This window comes from Panulirus ornatus, chromosome 17 (assembly GCF_036320965.1).
Source record: "Panulirus ornatus isolate Po-2019 chromosome 17, ASM3632096v1, whole genome shotgun sequence".
In the NCBI taxonomy this organism is placed as follows: domain Eukaryota; kingdom Metazoa; phylum Arthropoda; class Malacostraca; order Decapoda; family Palinuridae; genus Panulirus; species Panulirus ornatus.
The window spans coordinates 52,922,984-52,943,157 of record NC_092240.1 but is presented as its reverse complement, the minus strand read 5'-3'; the positions used below and the strand labels follow the sequence as shown (position 1 = coordinate 52,943,157).

The window sequence follows — 20,174 nt, the reverse complement described above, 5'->3', positions numbered from 1 at the left end:
GTCTACCAAGCCCTGGGATCTGGAAACAGCCCCTTGGGTCGACGACGAGGGCGTGGCCAGCTTCCTGAGGCAGGCGATCGAGAGGGTGAACGGGACGGTGTTCCAGCTCGTCCACAACACACTTCCAGCTGTGCATACCCTGGACATCCAGACCCTGGAAGCAGAGGCTCAGAACTTCAACATCGGACTGACCTTTGGCCTGATGACTGAACTCGCGTTCTCGAAGGAGTTCATTCGGAAGCTGGAGCACTTGGATCACCTCGTTGCGGCCGGGCGGAGGAGTGTCTCCGAGGCTTTGCTCTGCCTGAAGGACACATGGAAAGACTTCATGTCTCGCGCATCGTCGGGCGATGGAAGGACGCCTTCGCCGCCTTATACTGCGGCGTCCGTCGCCTCGCGTCCCACTGGTGCGAGGCTTGTTCCCGAGTGGTATACCACCACTGAGATTTCCTTGACCACTGAGGTGGTTTCTACAACCACTGAGACATCCACAACCACAGAGGTCACAACTACCGAAGAAACTCCCACAACCTCTGACATTTCCACAACCTTCGAGGTCACAACCACTGAGATTTCCACAACCACAGAGGTCACAACCAACGAGGAGATTTCCACAACAATGGGGTCACAGCCACTGAGGAGACTCCCACAACTAATGAGATCACAACCACTGACGAGATTCCCACAACCTCTGGTTTCATTGTTGAACCGCTTCCCACTTTTATACCCACAACCACTGATGAATCCTCCACCACTGAGGAGACTACAACAACCCCATCTATAACTGTTGATACGTCTGAAGTTATGACCTCTACAACCCTTGAGGAATCGTTCGCTACCCCAGAGGAGCCATTAACAACTCGTATCACAGATTCGGAGCCCACTGTGAGATTTCCTCAACCACTGATGAATCTCTTCCCCCTACTGAGGAGGCAACGAAACACTTTCTCATAGACCCCATTCCCCACCGTGGAAATGCTCTTAACCTTCGTTCCAGTGACGCCCATGGCTTCAGATGAGGACACTTCAACGCCGCCTGATATTTTCGACGACTGGTTCCACTTGGAGGAGTCCAGTGCCACCGAGGATGATGCGGATGCGCAGAAAAATGATACCGGTTCGAACCCCTGGGAGTCTGTTGTTGGCATGAAGCCCGACTACTCCCCCCGGATCGCAGACACGACAGCGGGAGACCTGAACGATCCATTCTGCATTTACCCGAACTCTGCTACCCCTCGTCTCTCCGGCCCGAGGAGGAGGCTCTACGGGTCGTGGGTCAAGGGCAGAGTGGCTGGCTATAGACTGGAAGACTTCGTCCGGTCCTCCACCGGCCGCTTCAAACCTGGAAGGGACCACATCAACTACATTGGTAAGTGCTTCCATGCCTTCGGGTCAGATGGGTAATCCATATGTATCTCTTAAGCTTTAGAAAGCTTAAAAAAAAGATTGTGCTTAATAATCTTCACTTTTCCTTTGTGTGTCATTTTACTGCCACGCTCTACTGGAAATTAGACCAGGTAAAATTTGATCGATGGGTTTTAAAGCTAAGCCAGCCAAGTTCCAGGAGGTATTGAGTCTGTCCGTTCCAGGATGTTCCAGCACGTTCAAAAGGGATGCTGGTAAGAGAACTGAAGCTCCTATATTGAAGGCCACGAGTGTTGGGAGGAGAAGAGGGTGGGAAATTTCTCCATGGACAGATAGGTCGATGGTCCAGTGTACCGAACGGGATGTATCCCTTAGAGTATGATGGCCTGGTCTTCGGGAAGACCCACTATCGGTTAGGATAAAGGTCCCGGCATTATACCCAATGGTATTCAGGTTTTCAAAAGGCCCAATGACCGTTAAGTAGTTCACACGGTGGTTAGGGCACATGAAGTAAACAACGTTACAATCAATACTGCATATGTGGCAAAGATTATCCCAAAATGCACAGGACTTCTTTTTTTTTCTAACCAATTATTCATTGTGCATGACTTAAAATTCTTACTTTCAGCCTAAGTATTGTATAGATCCTGTTCAGCTGGAATAACTTTGGAAAATAAATCTTAAGCTGCACAATGCACAGTTTCGAGTCACTGTAATTAGCAAATGCAGGTTGCTCATAAGTACCACCCGACGACGAAAAAAAAGGGCCTGTGGTGTTTGGTGATTACAACAGATGACCATTTTGTACGTAATTCCTATGCCCCGACCGCTGGGAAAAGAAAAATCTGACCCAAACCATGCTAGACGGCGTGTCATTCGCTGTGTTCGCCTGCTGAACTCGAGCGACAGAGGCACTGCAAAGGGATGGGATTGGTACTTAATGTCATGTGATTCGGGCATCCTTTGAGAGTTTTCATGCCAAAGGCGAGTTAATCGGTTCTCCGCACTTGGCGTTCGGACTCCGTCTTCTGTTCTGTTCCATTTCATGACGCGTGTAAAGTTCAAGATACGTTAAGTAGTTCTTCCCGAGTGACTTCAATCATTGGCTGTACCATGATGAATTAGAATTATACGTCTAAGATTTGAAATCGTAGTCTTGTATACACTGAAAAGCCAGTTTCTTGGTCTGTCTACCACGACCATAACGTCGTCAAAACATTCTAATCTCTAGCTAAGGGGAATATCAATTCGTGTAGTATTAGGAGAATATTTTAATCCTCATTCTGAGTCTTCTACCTCCTCCAGCCGCTAACCTGGTTAGGGTGAGGAACCTGGCGTTTAGGGCGGGCTTGAGCGTGGAGACTGTGAACGGCGTGGACGTCCTGAGAGTGGAAAAGCGAGGACTTCTGTTGAGTGCTACCTCCTTCAGATCTTCTATGATCTTCGCTCAATCTGTAGTGGTGAGTGCAATTGTGTGGGGCGTGCGCGCGTCTTTCTGCTCTGTAGCTCCTCTCACACATATATGTTGAGCAATGAAGAGTATAACAGAGGTGGTCTGTCGACCAATTCCTCAGTTCCTGTTGCCTTTTCCTTAACCTTTTCATTGTTCCAAGAAGTGAATCCTGAGCCCATTTCCCCCCCAAGCCAGATAGAATAAATAAAGCACTTAAGTTTCGCATTTAAGTTGATTTCTTGAACTCTGCTGCAGTAGAAGCGTAGCTTTTCTTTATCTGACCTGTGTGTGTGTGAGGACCATGTCTGCTTCAGCTTCCTGGTGTAAGATGGATGAAAATCCACACTAATTTGTGTACAAATCTTGGTGCATTATCCGTATAATGTCTGTATGATAAACCTGTACAGCGAAGTTTGTCGTGGTTCGTACATATATCATAATATCCATCAACTAGCACGTATCTTGTTACACAGACAGGCTACCTTTAGAACATGGTACAGCACGTGTGATACGTAGGTGTACACCATAGCTGTGCCTTGTGTGTGACTGACGAAGACTTGATGTTGCAGGTTGACGGGGACGTGAGAGCAGCCAACATCAACGGTGTGCTGGCCAGTGCCTACGTCACCTTGTCCGACCCCTTCGTGCTGTCCCGCCCCATGGCCTTTCAGGCGAGTCCTGCCGCTTGGTACTGCTGCGTCCCCCCTGGCCTAGGAAGTGCTGTTCCTCCCATCACACACTTCTGTCCTTTGACCTTTTTGACGAATAATAGGCGATAATCCAGGTCTTTACCAGAGTGGAAAAGGTCTAATTGACGTGTTCCTCCCACCACATTCTTGTCGTTTGACGAATAATAGGCAGTAATCCAGGTCTTTACAAGAAAGTGAAGAAAGGTCTAATTGAGGTGCAAATCTTGCCTTTTAAAAATGGTGTTAGTCGTAGCTAATGCAGATGGTATGGGAAGAGGTTGTTCCAAAGCTTAGCGGAGTAGGGAAAGAAACGGACACCATCACAACTGCCCTCCCACCCTTGTTACAAACAGCCACACCGTAATCGTCTGACGCAGGGGCTTTCAAGTATTACGTGGTGTAGCTAATGATGAGGGCACATACGTAGCCAGCTCTCAGACACCAAAGTAATATCTGCAGGAGGAGAGAGAGAGAGAACTAACACCAAGAGGTAATGGGATCATGTTTGGTGGATGGGCCACATTGTTAAATCGGGTGGTTTTGGACATAATAGTTGTGCAGTATGCAAAGCTAGAACCCCTAATTTTTCAGCAAGCTATGGATAGGTTTCTCACAGGTTCCAGCACAGAACACTGGACGCTAATACGTAGAACATCGTGAAGAACAGCTAACTGGACTAATCGAACTTCTCACCTTCCTTCTACCGTCCTCAGAACGCTGTGTCAGTGTCTGGGAGGGTGGCAGTGGTATCCACTGTCAACAAGGTGGACCTCCAGGCCTTCAGCAGGAGTGTGGCGCTCACCACCGCCGCCTCTCAAGTGTTCTCCTCCGTCGCCTTCGTCAGCGTCGCCGCCCAGAGGCGAGTCTCATGATAGATCCTTAAAACATCTAAATCATATTTGATGTATTTATTGTACAAGTCTTATACTTCTCAGCTCACCCCATACACAAGGAATATATTTCTAGCAACATTTTCTTTCATTCATACGATATACTAACACAAGGATCTGCTGGTATACGTCAGTAGTGGATGAATTGAGTCTATCTCCTCAGTATGACACCTGCGAGACACGTGTAGTTGATGATATACACCTGAACTGAACCTTACAGTCGCACCTGCTCACACGATGTCCTCTCCTCAGTGTGGAGTGCGAGGTCGGGCAGGTGGCCGGGGTCCTGGTGAGTGATTGGGTGCTGCTGAACCAGACGGCCGTCATCACAGGTGAGCCGTGGTCGCTGACTTCTAACAATATGAGCGGGGTCATGGGTCAACAGTCTTATTTCTCGCACAGTCGTGCAAAGAGACTTAAGATGGGTGGGCTGGGAAATCCTCCCTTTCTGTATTACTTTATCAAAGGAAAGAACACTGTAAGGAGCAAAGTGACGAATTTTCCCCTTTAAGGCTGCTCTTGACGCTACCTCGCTCACTCGGGAAATGACCAACATATATGAAAAAAATAACAGCTCATCGGTGGTTTTTTTTTTTTTTCTTACTGTAGGGGAAAATAGTAATTTTGTTTCTTGCACTTCATTTCTCTAACACAAATTCTTGAGCAGTTCCTGCATCGGATCCTTAGAGAGGTTCATTTTACTCTTTGACAAGACATCATTCTGCCTCTTGTGCTTGCAGGCAGGAAGACCTTCCTGGAGGTGACGGTGAGGGAGGAAAGGTGCAGGTCGGGCGTCTGACGGCGGACTTGATCAACGACGTCAACGTCAACAGCTTCTTCTTGGACTCCCTCAGGAAGAACCCAGGTGAGGGGAAGGTGTCGGGGACTGTGGGGCAGGTACTGCACCGTCGTGCCATGTTCTATGCGGACACTGACGAGAGAAAATGGGTGCCTCGTAGATACGAAAGTGTCGGGTAGCACCCGGTCCTGTTCTCTGGGGAAAGGTTCCTTACATGAAGACAATTTTCGTTTGCATCGACTAAATTCATAGGTAGAATAATGTTGCGTCTGCCACTACACTGTCTGCATTCCCGTCTGTACGAAGATAATACAATTTCGATGAAGCAAAATACAAAGGACTTTCATGGTCAAACCATAGTTAACTGTTGACACTGACTCGCTTGTCTCAACCTTGGAACAGGTAGTTGCATGATTCTGAGTGGAAACCACTAAGCAGAGATAAGATGATAGGAAAATGTTCCATAACACAAGTATTACACAAAGAATATCGGTGCATAACATTTTTTTACTAAGACCTCATTACCATAATTTTGTGTGCCTATTGGCGGGTTAAGCAACGCTTGGGCCTGCTCTCCAATGTAACACTTTAGCTAGGGGAGAAGATCACTTGTTTCACAAAATCTAATACACCCCTTGAAAGCGAGGAACTTTGAATCTCTCTTGCCGTTCTCTCGCTGGCAGCTGGACCCCAGGTGGTGCACGGCAACATGCAACTGAAGCAGCTGGTGGTAGAGCAAGAACTGACCACGCAAGGCTTCACACTTACCCGCCTCCCCACCCGACAGACTACAGTTGTTGACCTGAAAAGGTAAGTCGTATTTTCTCACACTGAAAATGATGTCCCCTGCGAAGTAAGAATTAGCCTATTGTTTTTACGATGGGGTCACACGGCTATTTTACTAAATCTGACTTTACAGGAGTTTGAGTAATCGTAGATTAATACAATTATTGATTCGAAGTAAGATAAACATTTTTCACATTTCAACGGGAATATTCATATTTCTTGGCCATCGCCATCAAGCGACCTACCTCCCCGCTGGGACAAAGAACAGGGAAGGGAAGTCGGATGTATAGTGCCGCTAGGGGAGTGAACTAACGGGCATACCAAAAATGGCAGCTTCCCTGGTAGCTTACCACCAATTGATGCTACCAGACGAGTTGCCATCCCTCACTTGTCTCCAAGGCTGTAGTACAACATATCACAGACTGCCAAGTCTAACTCTGCTTTGACAGACGTGTGGGGACATACCCATCATCATTCGTCTTTATCTGATAAGACCTAGTCCACATTCTGACCGAGTCGCGTGTCCTTCGCCATCTCCAACAGGTTATCCAGGAAGGTGGTGTACAAGGACCAAACCAGCACGATCAGCGGCGGTATCCTCCTCAACGGTGGTGCTTCAGTCTCGACCTTAAATTTCTTCGGTGAGTCTTGCCCAGGTGCTTCAAGCGCCCACACTCACCACAAACCACTCTTATCACCCATATGTGTAACACAGAGACTCTTGCCTCGCTGTTATTCCTAAGCTGCTACCATCACTTTCACAACCTTTGAGTAGACACTACACTGTCACACGAGACAATAAAAGATATGAGGTACTTCAGGGTGGGGTGATGGTTCCTTTGAGGCATTCTTCCTTCAGATTCATTCGATGGTGTTCCTGCAACTCGCTACGACGAGGGTTGGCTGCTCAAGTCTTCTCCCCAGACCATCATAGGTCATCTCACGCTTCCCAGCATGACGGCCGGTGACGTGCTGATAGTCCCTGGGGTCAAGGTGCAAGGCGTTGACATCTTGAATTTGAAGAACACCACAGCCATGGTGGACGAGCCGGTTGTCATCTCTTCTAGTGTCAGATTTGGTGAGCTGACAGACTTTCACAAGATTACTTTCTTGACTAAAAAAAGTTCTTAAATCAATAGTCTTTTCATCTAATCTACGACAATAAAGTCTTATAAGTGTAAAATACACTCGAGGATGATCTGATGTACTGTACTGCTGAGGAACATTGAATTACTTTGTGTATATGGAATCAAATCTGTTGTGAAAAGCGACCAAGTTCATCTGTAAATCCACCCCAGCTGAGATGGTGTCGTTGTCGGAGGTATACGTGGCGGGTCTGGTGCAAGGCTGGGACCTGTCTGAAGACGGAATCCTCCAGAACTCCTCCTCCGTCGTCTTCACATCATCCAAGACCTTCCTCTCCTCCATCTCCATAAGCCAAAGGTTCCAAGCCGTCAGGGGTATATCTGGCCTGGACTTGGACGCTCTCTGTCGCCAGATCCAGGTGGACTCCTTAACGATCATAGGTAAGCTCAGAAGGACTACGTTCTTGTGTATTATAATCCTTGGAGATAAAGGGTTATCCTTGGAGGTATGGGAGAAAGAATACTGCCTACGTACCATGAGTGGGGTAGGGGACGACTAGGGGTGAAGGGGAAGGCTAGAATCCTTCATTTCCGCATTGTTTTCCAAAGGAAGTGATGGAAAATTTCCTCGTAAGGTTTTGGTCACATGTTCCTGACGCTACCTTGCTAATGCGGGAAAAGAGCGAACGGGTATAAAGTTCGCGGGGAGAAAATTGTGTAAAAGGTAGTATGGCTAATATCCCTCGACTAAATTATTTCTTTACTTTCAGTAAGGATGAAAATACATTTTACATATTTGCTCCATTTTTCGTGTATTTTTTTTTTTTTTTTACAATACTGACTCTGGGATTACTTCCTGCTAGTAAATCTTGCGCACAATGGAGAGCTTCTTTGTTCATTTTTTCAGTGGAAAGGTTCAGATTACAGTAACTTGCTATACTGCGAGACACTAACTGTAAGCCTGCTGTTAGTTGGAGTCTGTACGGTGAATGTATGGTGTCTCTTCCTCCTGTCTGTTGTAGTCTGCACAGTGCCTGACTGACTGCACCCGTCTTCGTAATGTCATTTGGAGTCTATAGCCTTGACAGCAAAGGTACAGTATCTGTCTATCTGCCGTCAGATGGAGTTTGTAGTCTGTACAGCGCATCTGTAACTGTCGGTAAAGCCTTCCCTCCCCTGTTACAGGTACAGTGAGGCTGGCGGCTCGCGTAACTGCAGGCATAGTGCAGGTCGAAGACCACGTCATCAGTGGCGAGTCTGTGACTGATTATTGGCTGACAGACCAGAGCATCCTCTTGCCACAGCCCATCGCCCTTCAGGAGGTGTTCGCTAACCACGTCGTGGTCAAGGGCACTGTGAGTGGCTGCAAGATGCATTTCCACCCCATAAGAATGAGATTTGCCCCTTTAAAACACTTTCGTATACCTTGTTAAAATGCTCCTATCTTCTGCATTAAATTAGTGCATTTATACAGTACTCGCTGCACATGTAATTACCTAACCATACGAACACAGACCCGAAGTCGCTTGTCCATTGAAAAATTACTTTGCAATGAAATTATGAAACATCAGTGTGCTATGTTAACATCATCGCATTTGATACTGTCACGTTAGCTGACACTGAAATAATGTTGAATTTTTTACTTCGCCTTCCCGATTTCATGGGGAAGGGGGTGAAAATTAGCCAAAAATGTCGTGAATCCAATGCTTACGTACTGTTACAGTGAATTCATCCGTGGTAAACTTTAAGCTCTGAATATAAAGCAAAATCCACGTTTGTATTTTGACTGACCAGCACGATCTAACAGCGTTGTGTATTCGCTACTGGTTCCTCCACAGATAAATGGTGTAGACCTGGTGAGTCTGAGCACACGCCTTCTGCAGAACACTTGTCGAGATTGGCAGGTGTTGACAGGGAGGTTAAGCATCAACGAACTGGCCGCCTATACTCTCTCCACCCCAGAAGTGCTGGCAAGTTATACGACAAATCTTCACTCGTTTCTAATTACTGTACATATAGGTTGTAATAGCATTACTATATATCTTAGTGCAGCCTATATAACCAGGTTAGTGTACACATGTTGGCCAGGTTCAGTGAATGACTTGGAGCAAATGATTACCGAATACAATTATCCAAATGATTACCGAATACAATTATCGAGATTTAAGTTCTCAATTCAAAGGTGATTCTACCGATTACTTTTGATTTCAAATAACCTTTTCTGTCAAACTCCCGACTTAAGTGTTCCGTTCTGTTCCCCCAGGCCAGGACACTGAATGGTCATCCCGTTACTGATTTGAGCAACATATTTACCCTTGACGGGGATCAGGTCATTCGAGGTCACTGGATTATTCGAAGTGTACATGTCTTCGGTAAGTTGCAAGAGGTTTATATCGCATCAGGAATCCAGCTGTTAGTACCTGGATTATTAAAGTCTAGAGAATTAAGCGACTTGATAATCTCTCTCCCTTAAAATGGAGGCTTCGCAATGCATTGAGGTAAAGTGTTCAAATTGTGCGAGTCCCCTGAAGCTCTTGCTAGACCTGAGTCTGCACACAGGTCTTTATCAAATCCTGGTGGGCTCCATTTAATATATCATGAGGCTGGCTCGGGTGGAGTCCCCTTGGCGTGTCAATCGCTACAAGACTTTGGGAGATCGTTTCTGAAATGTACGTGGTGAAAAGGACAGAAAGACTATATAGATCTTGACATGATGTAGGTCTATATAACTCGTGTAATTTATGTATGACACTAGTCATGATATGGCCTTGGTAAAAACTAATTTGACCAAAAAATTATGGCAAATTTAATCTTGTAGATTCAAACTTGAGATCTTTACCAACAAATCGCTGATATTCTGAAATTTTAGACCGTCAAAAAGGACATTTTTCCGGCAAAGTCTTGTAATCATTTACAACCCATCGTATCTCCCTCCACCCGCAGGCAACGTCGAGTCAACGGACCTGGTCAACGGGATGAGGATGACAGATCTCTGCCAGCTCAGGAGACCGTGCGTCATCCACGCCACGAAGACCTTCAGCGAAGACGTCGTCGTCCTGGGCCATCATTATGTTCAGGATGATAGGTACCTACGAACACTGGGTTTTATGAGATCCAAACCAGTCGAGTTAAACCTTAGACGTTGATTCCTAAAGGTCTTAAAAACCGAGGTACATCTATGCAGCATGTGTACTTAAAAATTAGCACTTTTCGCATCTTAAAATCATCTTTCCTTCCTCCTGCAGGACGGTCCAGGGAGTGGACGTGTCCGAGGCCTTTAAGTACATAGTGTCGAGGACTTCCTGTGGCGAGATCCCCGGCGTCACCACCTTCAGTGGAGGCTTGGCGCTCTCGAGTATATTGTGAGTTGGTCCTTGTTACTCGGTCCATCTATGGCTGAAGAGAATATCTTATCGGTATTTAGTAATGCCACAATAACCCGTGAATTCAATATTCTTATTCTCGCATCCAGTAAAAATATTACTGGTGCATCGTGTCTTGAACTACATTTCAATTTGATGTACTCGTCTCCATCGCCTCCTCCAGGGTGCATGGTCTCGTAGACGGGGTCAAAGTGACAGCAGACAACCTGCTGACCCGCTCTGGGAACCAAGTCATGACGGGTCTACTGGTCATTACATACAGGGGAGGCAAGTGTCGCCAACTCTCTGGTTCTGCCTATCATAGCAATATTCATCTATACACTGGAAAGGTCCTTATTCCATTTGCTCCACTTGATCCAAGTTCCATTTTCCAGGCGATGTTGTGACGGCGAAGCAAATCACTGCTGCAGACGGTTTGTTCAATGGCCTGGACTTGACACTCTTGAACCAAGTGGTGAGTAAATTAGGGGATTGTTATAACTTGACCCGTGTTGGCCGAGGAGAGGTATCGTATCTTCGCAACGTGATGTCTAAGGCAGTGCTGAGGGAGGGATTGCTATACGCCAAGCTCAGAATGGATGTCCCTCTATGGTTTGCTGTCAAGGGATTACATAGGTAAAGGGGATTAATGCCAGTATATTGTCAGTAGAAGTAAAGGTCTTGACTTGCTAATCCAGAGAAATGCTTTTCCCTTCGTAGAAGCGGTGTTCGAGAGAGGAGAAATGATAGTCTAAATTAAAGAATAGCTTTCGAGATCGAGTTGAGGACTCGGAAGGTCTGCTTAATTCTGAAGCAATTTGGTGCCAAGGATGAGATATTTCGGGTCCTTCATAGCTTCTGCAGGTTAAACACACTGGACTCGGGTCGGAGCATGAACTGCCTCTGTGGCTTTGTGCATCCCGTAAGAGCTGAGAAGAGAATTACCGGGGTGATGGGAGAGTTAATGGGAAGATTGTGGGAATGTCGATAAAAAATACTGGTTATTCAAAACTTGCCATTCTTGTCTGACTGAAGAACATAAGAAAAATCAACAAAAAAAAAAAACATGGTTGCTGTAAACGGTTATCAAAATAAATGATTTTAAAACTCGAGATGTAGACGGATGTAGGCGCTACAAAACAGAGCAGCCATCATATCACAATGGTAAACACCGCGTAAGTAAATCAAAACGCTCAAAGAATACCAAGCATTTGATCCATGCGCGACTTTAAGGAAAGCAGAGCCGCTGGATCTAATCTGAAATCCATATTTGTTGTTGTGTACATCATACTACTAAGGCACAATTAGCGATGGTTAACTTGCCTCTTTCTCTCTCTTTCGTAGTTCCGTCTGGATGTCGCCAACACTGTGAAGTCTCCAGTGGTGTTCCTGATCGGTGTGGTCTTCAGGGACCTGAGCTACGGCCCTCACGTGAAATCGACGAACAAACCCCTCATAGATCTGTCGGACCTACGGCGGTGTGCATCTGCCTACGAATCGCTGTACAACCTGGGCAGCCGCAATTACTGGGCGGTTAAAAGTTCGTGATAACTGGTCACGGTTTTATCTTTTCCTTCCAAATGTATCTAGGGGTTTATTCTTCAGCCAAACAAGTGTTTGAAGACTGTACGGAAAGCGGCAGTCGTTGTAGTTCCTTGTGTATTCCATAGCCTCTCTGAACATGTACAGGTTAGCATACTGTTCTTACCAATGGTACATTTGTCTTCTGCATTGATACCCAAGAATACCTGCGACGTACAATGTTTGACACGTACTTTCTACACTGTTATAATTGAAGTGCCTGAAGTGGTCATCTTCACACCTGACAAGTTGCCTGCATAAGAGTGTAACTGATCAGGGCATTTTCACGCCTAATTTCAAGACCTACACTATGGTTTCAGCAATCACGATGCACAATTTTTTTTCTCATTAGCATCGACAGGCGAGGTTGAAACTTTGATACTGTTGCGCTTAGATCACACTTCGGTCAAAGTGTACTTTTCTGTTAAAGGCTTTTGAGAAAATAATAGTTTCCTGGGACTAGTCCCAAATGGACTGTTTTGGCTATTATCCTCTTGGGTATAAATTTCTTCATTGGAACCACCACCACTATGAAAGATGCAATACAATGTTACGCTAAAGATTTTGTACACGCACACACTCGTGTACACTTTATCTTAAACTGTGTTATATTGACAGATCAATTCAGAGAACTGTGGGGATGGAGAAGAGTACAGAAGTTCGAGGGAACGACCAAGCGGATTCAACCCCTAAGGATGGACGATGTGGAGGATGGATCCTCTGGTATGGCACCATCCTATTCTCAGTACTTGGCTGTCATACCCAAGTTTGGTAACACCAGGATATTGGTGTACAGCGCCACAAAGGACCAGTACCAGGATCTTAGTGAGTCTTGCAATCTCTTAAAAAGTAAATTGATTGTCGAACTCTACTCTCGTAAAGTTCACGTCGATGCCAGGCTTTAATGGAAGAGTAATAAGAGTCTGAGGAAAAAGTCAGATCTTGACCCCGATAATGTACAACCTCTTCATACTATTTCACTTTGTCCTCAGATCTTTTAATTGCTTTTTTAAAACAAAATTCACAAAACGGCAGTATGTATGTATTGTAGATTTTCTCTGTTCCGACACCCAACTCTGCTACGCCCAGTTGTTGCACGACCATTTACGAGTGTGGTCTGCTCAACCCGCTGGCAGGACACGTATGGTATACTCTCTATGTGCAGTGCCACTTATCGTCCTGCTTGACCCTCTCCTGTCGTATATAACCCTCTTCCCCTTAACCTAACATTCACACGCCTGTGTTGCTTTGAACACTGAACAATTTTCTCGTATGTCAATCCCATTAGCCTGAAAAAAAAAAAATGGTCTTCACCATATTTTTGTTAATCTTTCATACATCACTTGCATTAAAACTAACAGCCATAGATAATTTTCAATGATTATATAAATGTAATACAACAGATTTTTTCCCCCCTCGCTCTTGCCAGACATCGTTGTGAGCGGACGCTGCATCAGGAATGTAGTGGGCTACAGAACAAGACAGTATGACTACGTTGTCACTGGACACGCTTGCCAGTACCTCACCCAAGCTACTTACGGCGCAAACTACACCAGCCTCGTATGTATGGGTTGTGATGAAGAAACTGTATACATTATAGCTATGGAATCTCGTGTATCGGAAGGGCATGTATGCCCCGTCAGTTTTCATGGAACACTGTTCAATGTTCACAAAGCTGTATCTTATTGTTCTAGTTGCCTGTTCTTGTTCCACCAGGCTGTGCAGCCAGACCAGATGTTGCAGGTGTGGAAGATCACATCGCAAGCCCTGCTGGTTGGCAACATCCCCATACGTGGAGCTGCCGATGTACAGGTGGGTGACCTGCAGGTGTCTGTGTGGTCGATGACCCATTTTTTTTTTGTGTGCGCGCTGCTTCGTAGGCTCTCGAGACTATTGCAGCGTAGATTGGGATACTAAGTTCTGTGCTACACAGTGCGCTGGTTCACAAGAAAACTGTGCTTAAATATTGAATCTGTCCTCGCATTAAGATTTCATCAAATTCCCAGACGAGTGTTTAATACATTATGAAATAGGGATTTCAAATACAAACGATAGATGAAGTGATTATGTATTGTAATCATTAATAACTCGACCCAGAAGGGAATATCTAGGGATATTATTTCTAGCCAAATTCAAGGGGAAGGGAAGATGGAAAATAATTTTTAAGAAAACTCAAAACTGGTTTTTTATATTAGGGAAAAGTATGTGAAGACGCTGAACTTTTTGAAACGCACCGTATGCTACCATGTATGTATGCTGGTCCGAAGCATTACGAAATTCATTTTTTCCCTGACAGGTGTTGCGTCTGAGGGGCGTGCTGTGTTTGGTAGTGGTCGAGGCGTGGGGGCCCGACACCGTCATCCTCTGTGAGCAGGGGCCTGACAACTTCGTGGAACATCAGCGACTGCCAACTGGCGACCCTCGTAAAGTAAGGAAGAATAGTGTGGTGTGTGTGTCGGGTGGTGACGTGCATTGTGTATGTGTGCACAGGATGGATATGGTTGACATTCAGTTTTTTTTTTTTTTACCGTCTTTAATCTATAAGTCAGGGCCGCTGATGTACGTATATGATACTGTCCTTCCATTGCTTATGAAGCGGTTACAGTGATTTCGTAGTTGTAATAACAATACTGCTCTTTGTGTGTTGTTGAAATCACTGTCGAGCATGTAAAACATATGAAATGTATCACTATTGAGGTTCATTAAAAGGCAGGTTAAAAATTGATAAGGGAAAATCAAAAATAACTTATTTTTTTGCAGAAAATAAGGCAACCGAGCTTAAATTTGTCATATTTGTTAAAAGCGGATCTTTATTAAACATGGGAGTGGAGTCTTTGATGCCTGCTTGTGTGCGTGTGTGTGTGTAATGAATTAATCTCTTGGAGATACCACATGCATTGCTAATGATTACGTCGTGTTGAAACAAAGTTCGGGAAAAAACAGAATGATAACCACGTCCATCATAAAGCATTAAAAGCCCACCAATTCTCGTGTGACTCTGAGCACGACACTTAATAATTTGAAACTTGCAGAGTGGCTGCTGACCTTTGTAAATATACTGTGGGAAATATAGATATGAATTATTTCCCATTCATCCCACCCACATTTACCACACATGTTTCACTGCCACGGCTGCAGCATGCCAGTATAATACAGTAGTCCACGGAGTGTCGTCTATAATACTTTCATCAGCTCCGCTAAAGCTCTAAAAGAGACTGTCGTATAATCAATTTCGTGACGTGGGGCTACGTTCCCGCAGCCTCCTCGTTTAATTCGTAGAGCCGCACAGTTACGATATCGTATGTTGAGTAGAGAGGTTCCTCCCCATACAGTAACGTGTCATTACTCCCATGGTGTCCGATGATACAATACCGCAGCTGCAAAACCTCCCATGTAGTCGTCCTGTTTTGACATGGCATTGTACCTACGTTACCCCCCAATGCAGACATCGTATCACATATTTTCATGCGGCACTAGACCTACATTACCCCCGAGCAGACATTCTATCTTGACACTGCACTGAACCTGCATTACTCCAGGGTAGGTCAACTATTACCACACGGGGGAAATACACCTACATCTCCCCTTGTATTCCACGTAGGTAAAGACGGTACTACACAATAGCGCTGTATGGCCTGCCTTGAGTAATACATCAACTGCACCAGACAGTCTTCACTCCAGAGCCACAGGAATCCTGACTGACTAATCTACTCTGCACCACAGACTTGTATCCCTCCCTTCTTCGCCTCCTTCAGGTAGCAGTGGCGCACCACCGCGGCCCCCTAGGCCGGATGGGGACCTTCCTGGTGGTGGCAGGCTGGGGCTATACCCCCCAGGAACACAGCGCCTTTACCGTCTGGACCTACGATGCCGAGGTGGATTTGTTCCTCCTGATGCAGGTGGGTGAATGCGACTCCTACGGCCACAGGGAGGAGTGGATGGGTGGATCTGTGGGAGCCACAGAGGGGAAGTGGGTGGGTGGATCTGTGGAAGCCACTGGGAGGAGTGCGTGGGAGGACCTGTGGGAGTATAGGGCTGTATGTGTAGAACTAAAGGGAAATTGGGTAGAAACGATATCGTAAATTTCAAAAATAAATTTGCGATAATCACGGTTAAAGTGGCCATTCCCCTGTAAATAGTATAAAGAGATTTTCTAATTTTTCAGAGGAAAATTCAGAAAAATCTAGAATATTCACAAGACAAAATATTGACGTGAACAAAATATCTTTCCTTTCCAGAGTGTCTCGTTTGATAATGTGGAGTGGGTCGAGATGGTCTCGCATGGCGAGGACCTCTTCCTCGTAGTGGTTTCCAAGGGCTTCCGGGGTGAAGTGAAGGGAGAAGTAGATATTTACAGGTCAGTTCCTACGGCCCTGAAGGGTTAAGGCACAGTCTACAGCAGGGCAATGCCAGAGAATTGATCACGGCGATGCTGGTCAGTATATATTACTGTTGAGAGTAAACTGTCATAATGCTGATTATCTTTTGTCACGTTAATCTACGCGTGACAGGCTCGATTAATGTCTGCACACCCGTGCGCTTGAAGCGGTCAACTAGGCAGGTGCAAGGAGACGCCAAAAACAGTCGCATGGGTAGGGAGGGAGACGATACACCGTATGTGCTTGGGTTCCAGCCTGGCAGGTAAGTCAGGGAGGAGGAGGTGTCACTGAATCTTGAAGTTAACGGTGTTCCATCATTAACGTGTTGGATCACTTGTTTCGAAGATCTATATCCCTTTCCGCATCATTTTAATCACCACCAAAGAGTACGATTGGAAATTCCTTACATGTTCTGCAATTGTTTTCCATCGAGAAAATTTGAGATCTTTTCCATCTGCTTAAATCTTGCTTCCCGAAAGATTTGTACTTTTGATAAACCTTTCCAGTAGTCTTTCTTACCCTGTCATCACATCAACTGCTTGCCTCGGCAAAAGCAGCAGATTCTTGAACACCTGAAGCCTGAAGAGCTTAAATGGACATCTGCGCACCTCTTGGTGTAATATTTTCCAAAGACAGAGGCATGGGAGCAAGTCGTATTAGTGGAACGTTTGTAAATACTTCTACCAATTGTAAATGCATTTCAAAAGCAAAATCATCATTGTTCAGAGAGCCATCCGGTATAAAGAACGGATTGTCAAGCAATAAAAGCAAAACGGTGTAAGTATATAGACTGAGTAACTTCGGGCTGGCTGGTTAAGTTGTCGTTGGCGTTTGCATCCCAGGCTAGTAATATAGATTCATTAGATGCAAAGAGATACCAATTTAAGTGCCTGCCTAAAACAAAAGGGTATTTGAACAGCATCTGAATTATTCAGTACACATTTAGATGCCGTGCGGAGTTTTTGGCATTTGGCAGGGCGGCAATACGTACACGTTATCATTTATCATCCGGTAATTTCACTGTTATTAGCAAGTATGTTTATGTATAATAATAATCTCGAGTGGGTTTCCTTTCAAGTTATTCGCTTCTGGACAAACTATAGATTCCCTCCTGGGTAATTCAGAACCGGCGAATGTAAATTCTTCCATTTAGCTTAACGTGGGCGTGTGTACCTACAGGATGGACTGGTTCAGCGATGACGACTACACGCCTTTCGCCACTTCGGCGCTGTCCACCACAGCGACGTGTACGACAAGATCATCTCCCCGGCGCCCAGCCCTCGCTTCGTCTTGATGCAGGAGTTGGCCGTCAAGTGGCCGCTGGAGGCTCACTTCGCCGCACTGCCGTCGGGGGAGCTGTACCTGTACGTCATCGATAACGATGGTTACATCAGCTGGTTCTCCCAGAAGGGGATCCACAAGTGAGTGCCAGTTGCGACTCTGAGTCGGGGTGAAGCTGGAGACACTCCAGGCTTGGATCATTCGGATGAATATGGATTGGAAAAATTACTTCAATTCTATGGTTTGAGGATTAATTAAGATTGTACTGTTAGCATTCTGGAGTAGTTTGGTTAAACTGAGGGTTGAATTATCAAGGTTTGGTTATACGTAAAGGAACATTTACGACATTGGGATCTCGTAACCTTTAGCTCGTACTGATGTTGAGAAGAATTTTAATGCTTGATCTGGTGTAGGAATCTCATTCTAATCATTCCCATAGTTTGTTCATAAACCTATAATTGCCAAGATACTTTGCATTTCCATACACGCTTGAGCTTAACGCACTTCTCTTTCTCTGTTTAAGTAGCATGAATATTTCAAGCTGAACATGGGATACACTGCTAGGTTACTGGCCATTCCTAAAGTAATGCTCTTTTCTACTTAGCATTTAGGAACGCAAGCTCCAGCTACCCTTCATGCAAGTCATCCACTGTCGGGGTTTTAAAATGGAAATGCTGGTCAGGATTGTTTGCACTCGATAGGCCATTAAAGATGTTTCACCATGAAAAGCCTTGAACAAATTGTCTTCATTGGTGATACATCTCCTAAATGCCATGGGGGATTCATGACCACATCTTGGTCATGTTGACACTCGTTTCCCAAGCCGAATCAATTTCTTTACTTAGCATTGTACACGGTACTGATGTTTTTCATAAGCCTTTCAGCAAGTCAAAAAAATAAAGTCGCTGGACTAAACACGAAAACTAGAAATGCCTATGTAATTTCAAGACTAAATACCATAATTATACTCCCTTTTGCAGATTGTCATTAGGGCAGTTACATACGACTGACTGCTGTATAGTTCTTCAGTATCCACCACAGGTTTAATAAGACTTTTGCTCATTCAAAGCCTTTACTTCCAAGCATCACTTTCCAGGGCAAATAATCTAATCAGCGACCTGTGTATGTGTGTACAGGTTCTGGAAGGAGGGCGACTTGCACGTCCCTAAGAAGCAGACGATGGATGTGTGGGTTGACGTCTTCGGCCAGAGGTTCTCCCACAAGATTTCAGTGGCTGGCGACTTCTGCTCCGAAGAAGACGAGGCAGTCCCTGAACCAGCGGAGGTCCTGGAGGCCAACTTCAGACCAAGTCCTTACATGAAAGTACTGAGGTCCTGCTGGCGTTTATTTTCAGGTCACGCCTTTACAAGAAAATTGCCCTCCAAGGCAGTTTGGAAGGGTTCCTCCTTACCGAACCTCAAAGTGGATCATTAAGCAGGAGTTCGAAGCTATTTCCTTCAGATGTGGGACAAGAATAAGACTCGGGATGACACTGTCTCCGTAAACCAAAGCAAAAGAGAAATGCTACTTTGATTACCATTATATACGTAAGACTATAAGCTTTTCCAATAGGCTTATTTCAGGAATATTGTTTGTAAAAATGTAATGCTTAAACATAATCGTTAAAGATCTGTGTAAATATTTATATTTTAAATACATTATTTCTAAAATCAAAATTTTATATATAGATACTATAAAGACTATAAAACGTTCTGTATTTATAAAACTATATCAATAAACATATAAAGATCGAATATATTTTCCTATGTCCTTCCTGGGCTCCAGGATTAGATGCTAGTGTGCCATCAGGAGCCAATCCTAACCTAAGGAAAGAAAAGATTCTTTGCCTCGACGAAAGCACTGTTGATTGTGTGTAGATGATGGCGCCGCTTCGGAATAGCAAGGGGTATAGCATTTTGTTCGTCTGCTTTATGTAAGACTACCACTGGATTTGGATGCAAAAGGAATGCAAACGCCAAAATAGCACTGGATTCTCTCGATGCCGTTTGTAGTAAAAGACTATAACCTATAAAAATAAAGGAATTGAAAGTTACGAAGATACAAAAGCAAATGAATTAGAACTCATAATTTTTTCTAATCAAGACAGGACGAGAGCCAATTGGTCCCACTGTTCGTTTGTGGGGTACGTGTTCGCATTTGATAAGGGAAGACCCAAGTCGTTCAACAAATCATTAGACTGGTTATTACTGGAAGCATAATCAATGTGTGCCCTATATTGGACACTAATTTTCTTTAATCTTTACGCCTGGAAGACTAATATTTTTTTTTCCCCATGCAACTTTTTTTTTTTTTTTTTTTTTTTTTTAAACGACCTTTATCTATCCAGACGAGATTGTTTTTAAAAGACATGTCCCTCGATTGAGCAACGAGTGCGTTCCCGGAAATAACCACACATGCCCAGGATGCTGAGGGTAAACCTTCCTACACTGACTAGGAATAGGCAATGATTTCCCCCTTCCCAGCCTCGTAAAAAAAAAAAAATA

At 44.8% G+C, this 20,174-nt stretch overlaps 1 protein-coding gene across 1 annotated transcript; it reads left to right on the top strand.

Moving 5' to 3' along the window:
* The first annotated feature begins 1,531 nt into the window (after positions 1-1,531).
* On the top strand, positions 1,532-19,424 carry LOC139754451 (uncharacterized). Its single transcript, XM_071671725.1, has 26 exons — positions 1,532-1,619; positions 2,671-2,825; positions 3,388-3,489; positions 4,221-4,366; positions 4,650-4,847; positions 5,138-5,262; positions 5,880-6,006; positions 6,526-6,623; positions 6,842-7,060; positions 7,281-7,508; positions 8,253-8,422; positions 8,906-9,037; positions 9,331-9,439; positions 10,011-10,152; positions 10,313-10,429; positions 10,614-10,717; positions 10,825-10,904; positions 11,774-11,969; positions 12,629-12,835; positions 13,440-13,570; positions 13,727-13,822; positions 14,307-14,438; positions 15,766-15,909; positions 16,249-16,367; positions 17,569-17,810; positions 18,807-19,424. Exons 1-25 carry the CDS (start codon positions 1,532-1,534, stop codon positions 17,681-17,683), a joined length of 3,480 nt encoding a protein of 1,159 aa, XP_071527826.1. The 3' UTR covers positions 17,684-17,810; positions 18,807-19,424.
* The last annotated feature ends 750 nt before the right edge of the window (positions 19,425-20,174 follow it).

Coding starts and splice junctions, on each gene's coding strand:
- LOC139754451 (XM_071671725.1), top strand. CDS start 1,532: ATGGGTTTTAAAGCTAAGCCAGCCAAGTTCCAGGAGGTATTGAGTCTG. Junction 10,430..10,613: donor TTGGCGCTCTCGAGTATATT/GTGAGTTGGTCC, acceptor CGCCTCCTCCAG/GGTGCATGGTCTCGTAGACG. Junction 10,905..11,773: donor TGACACTCTTGAACCAAGTG/GTGAGTAAATTA, acceptor TCTCTTTCGTAG/TTCCGTCTGGATGTCGCCAA.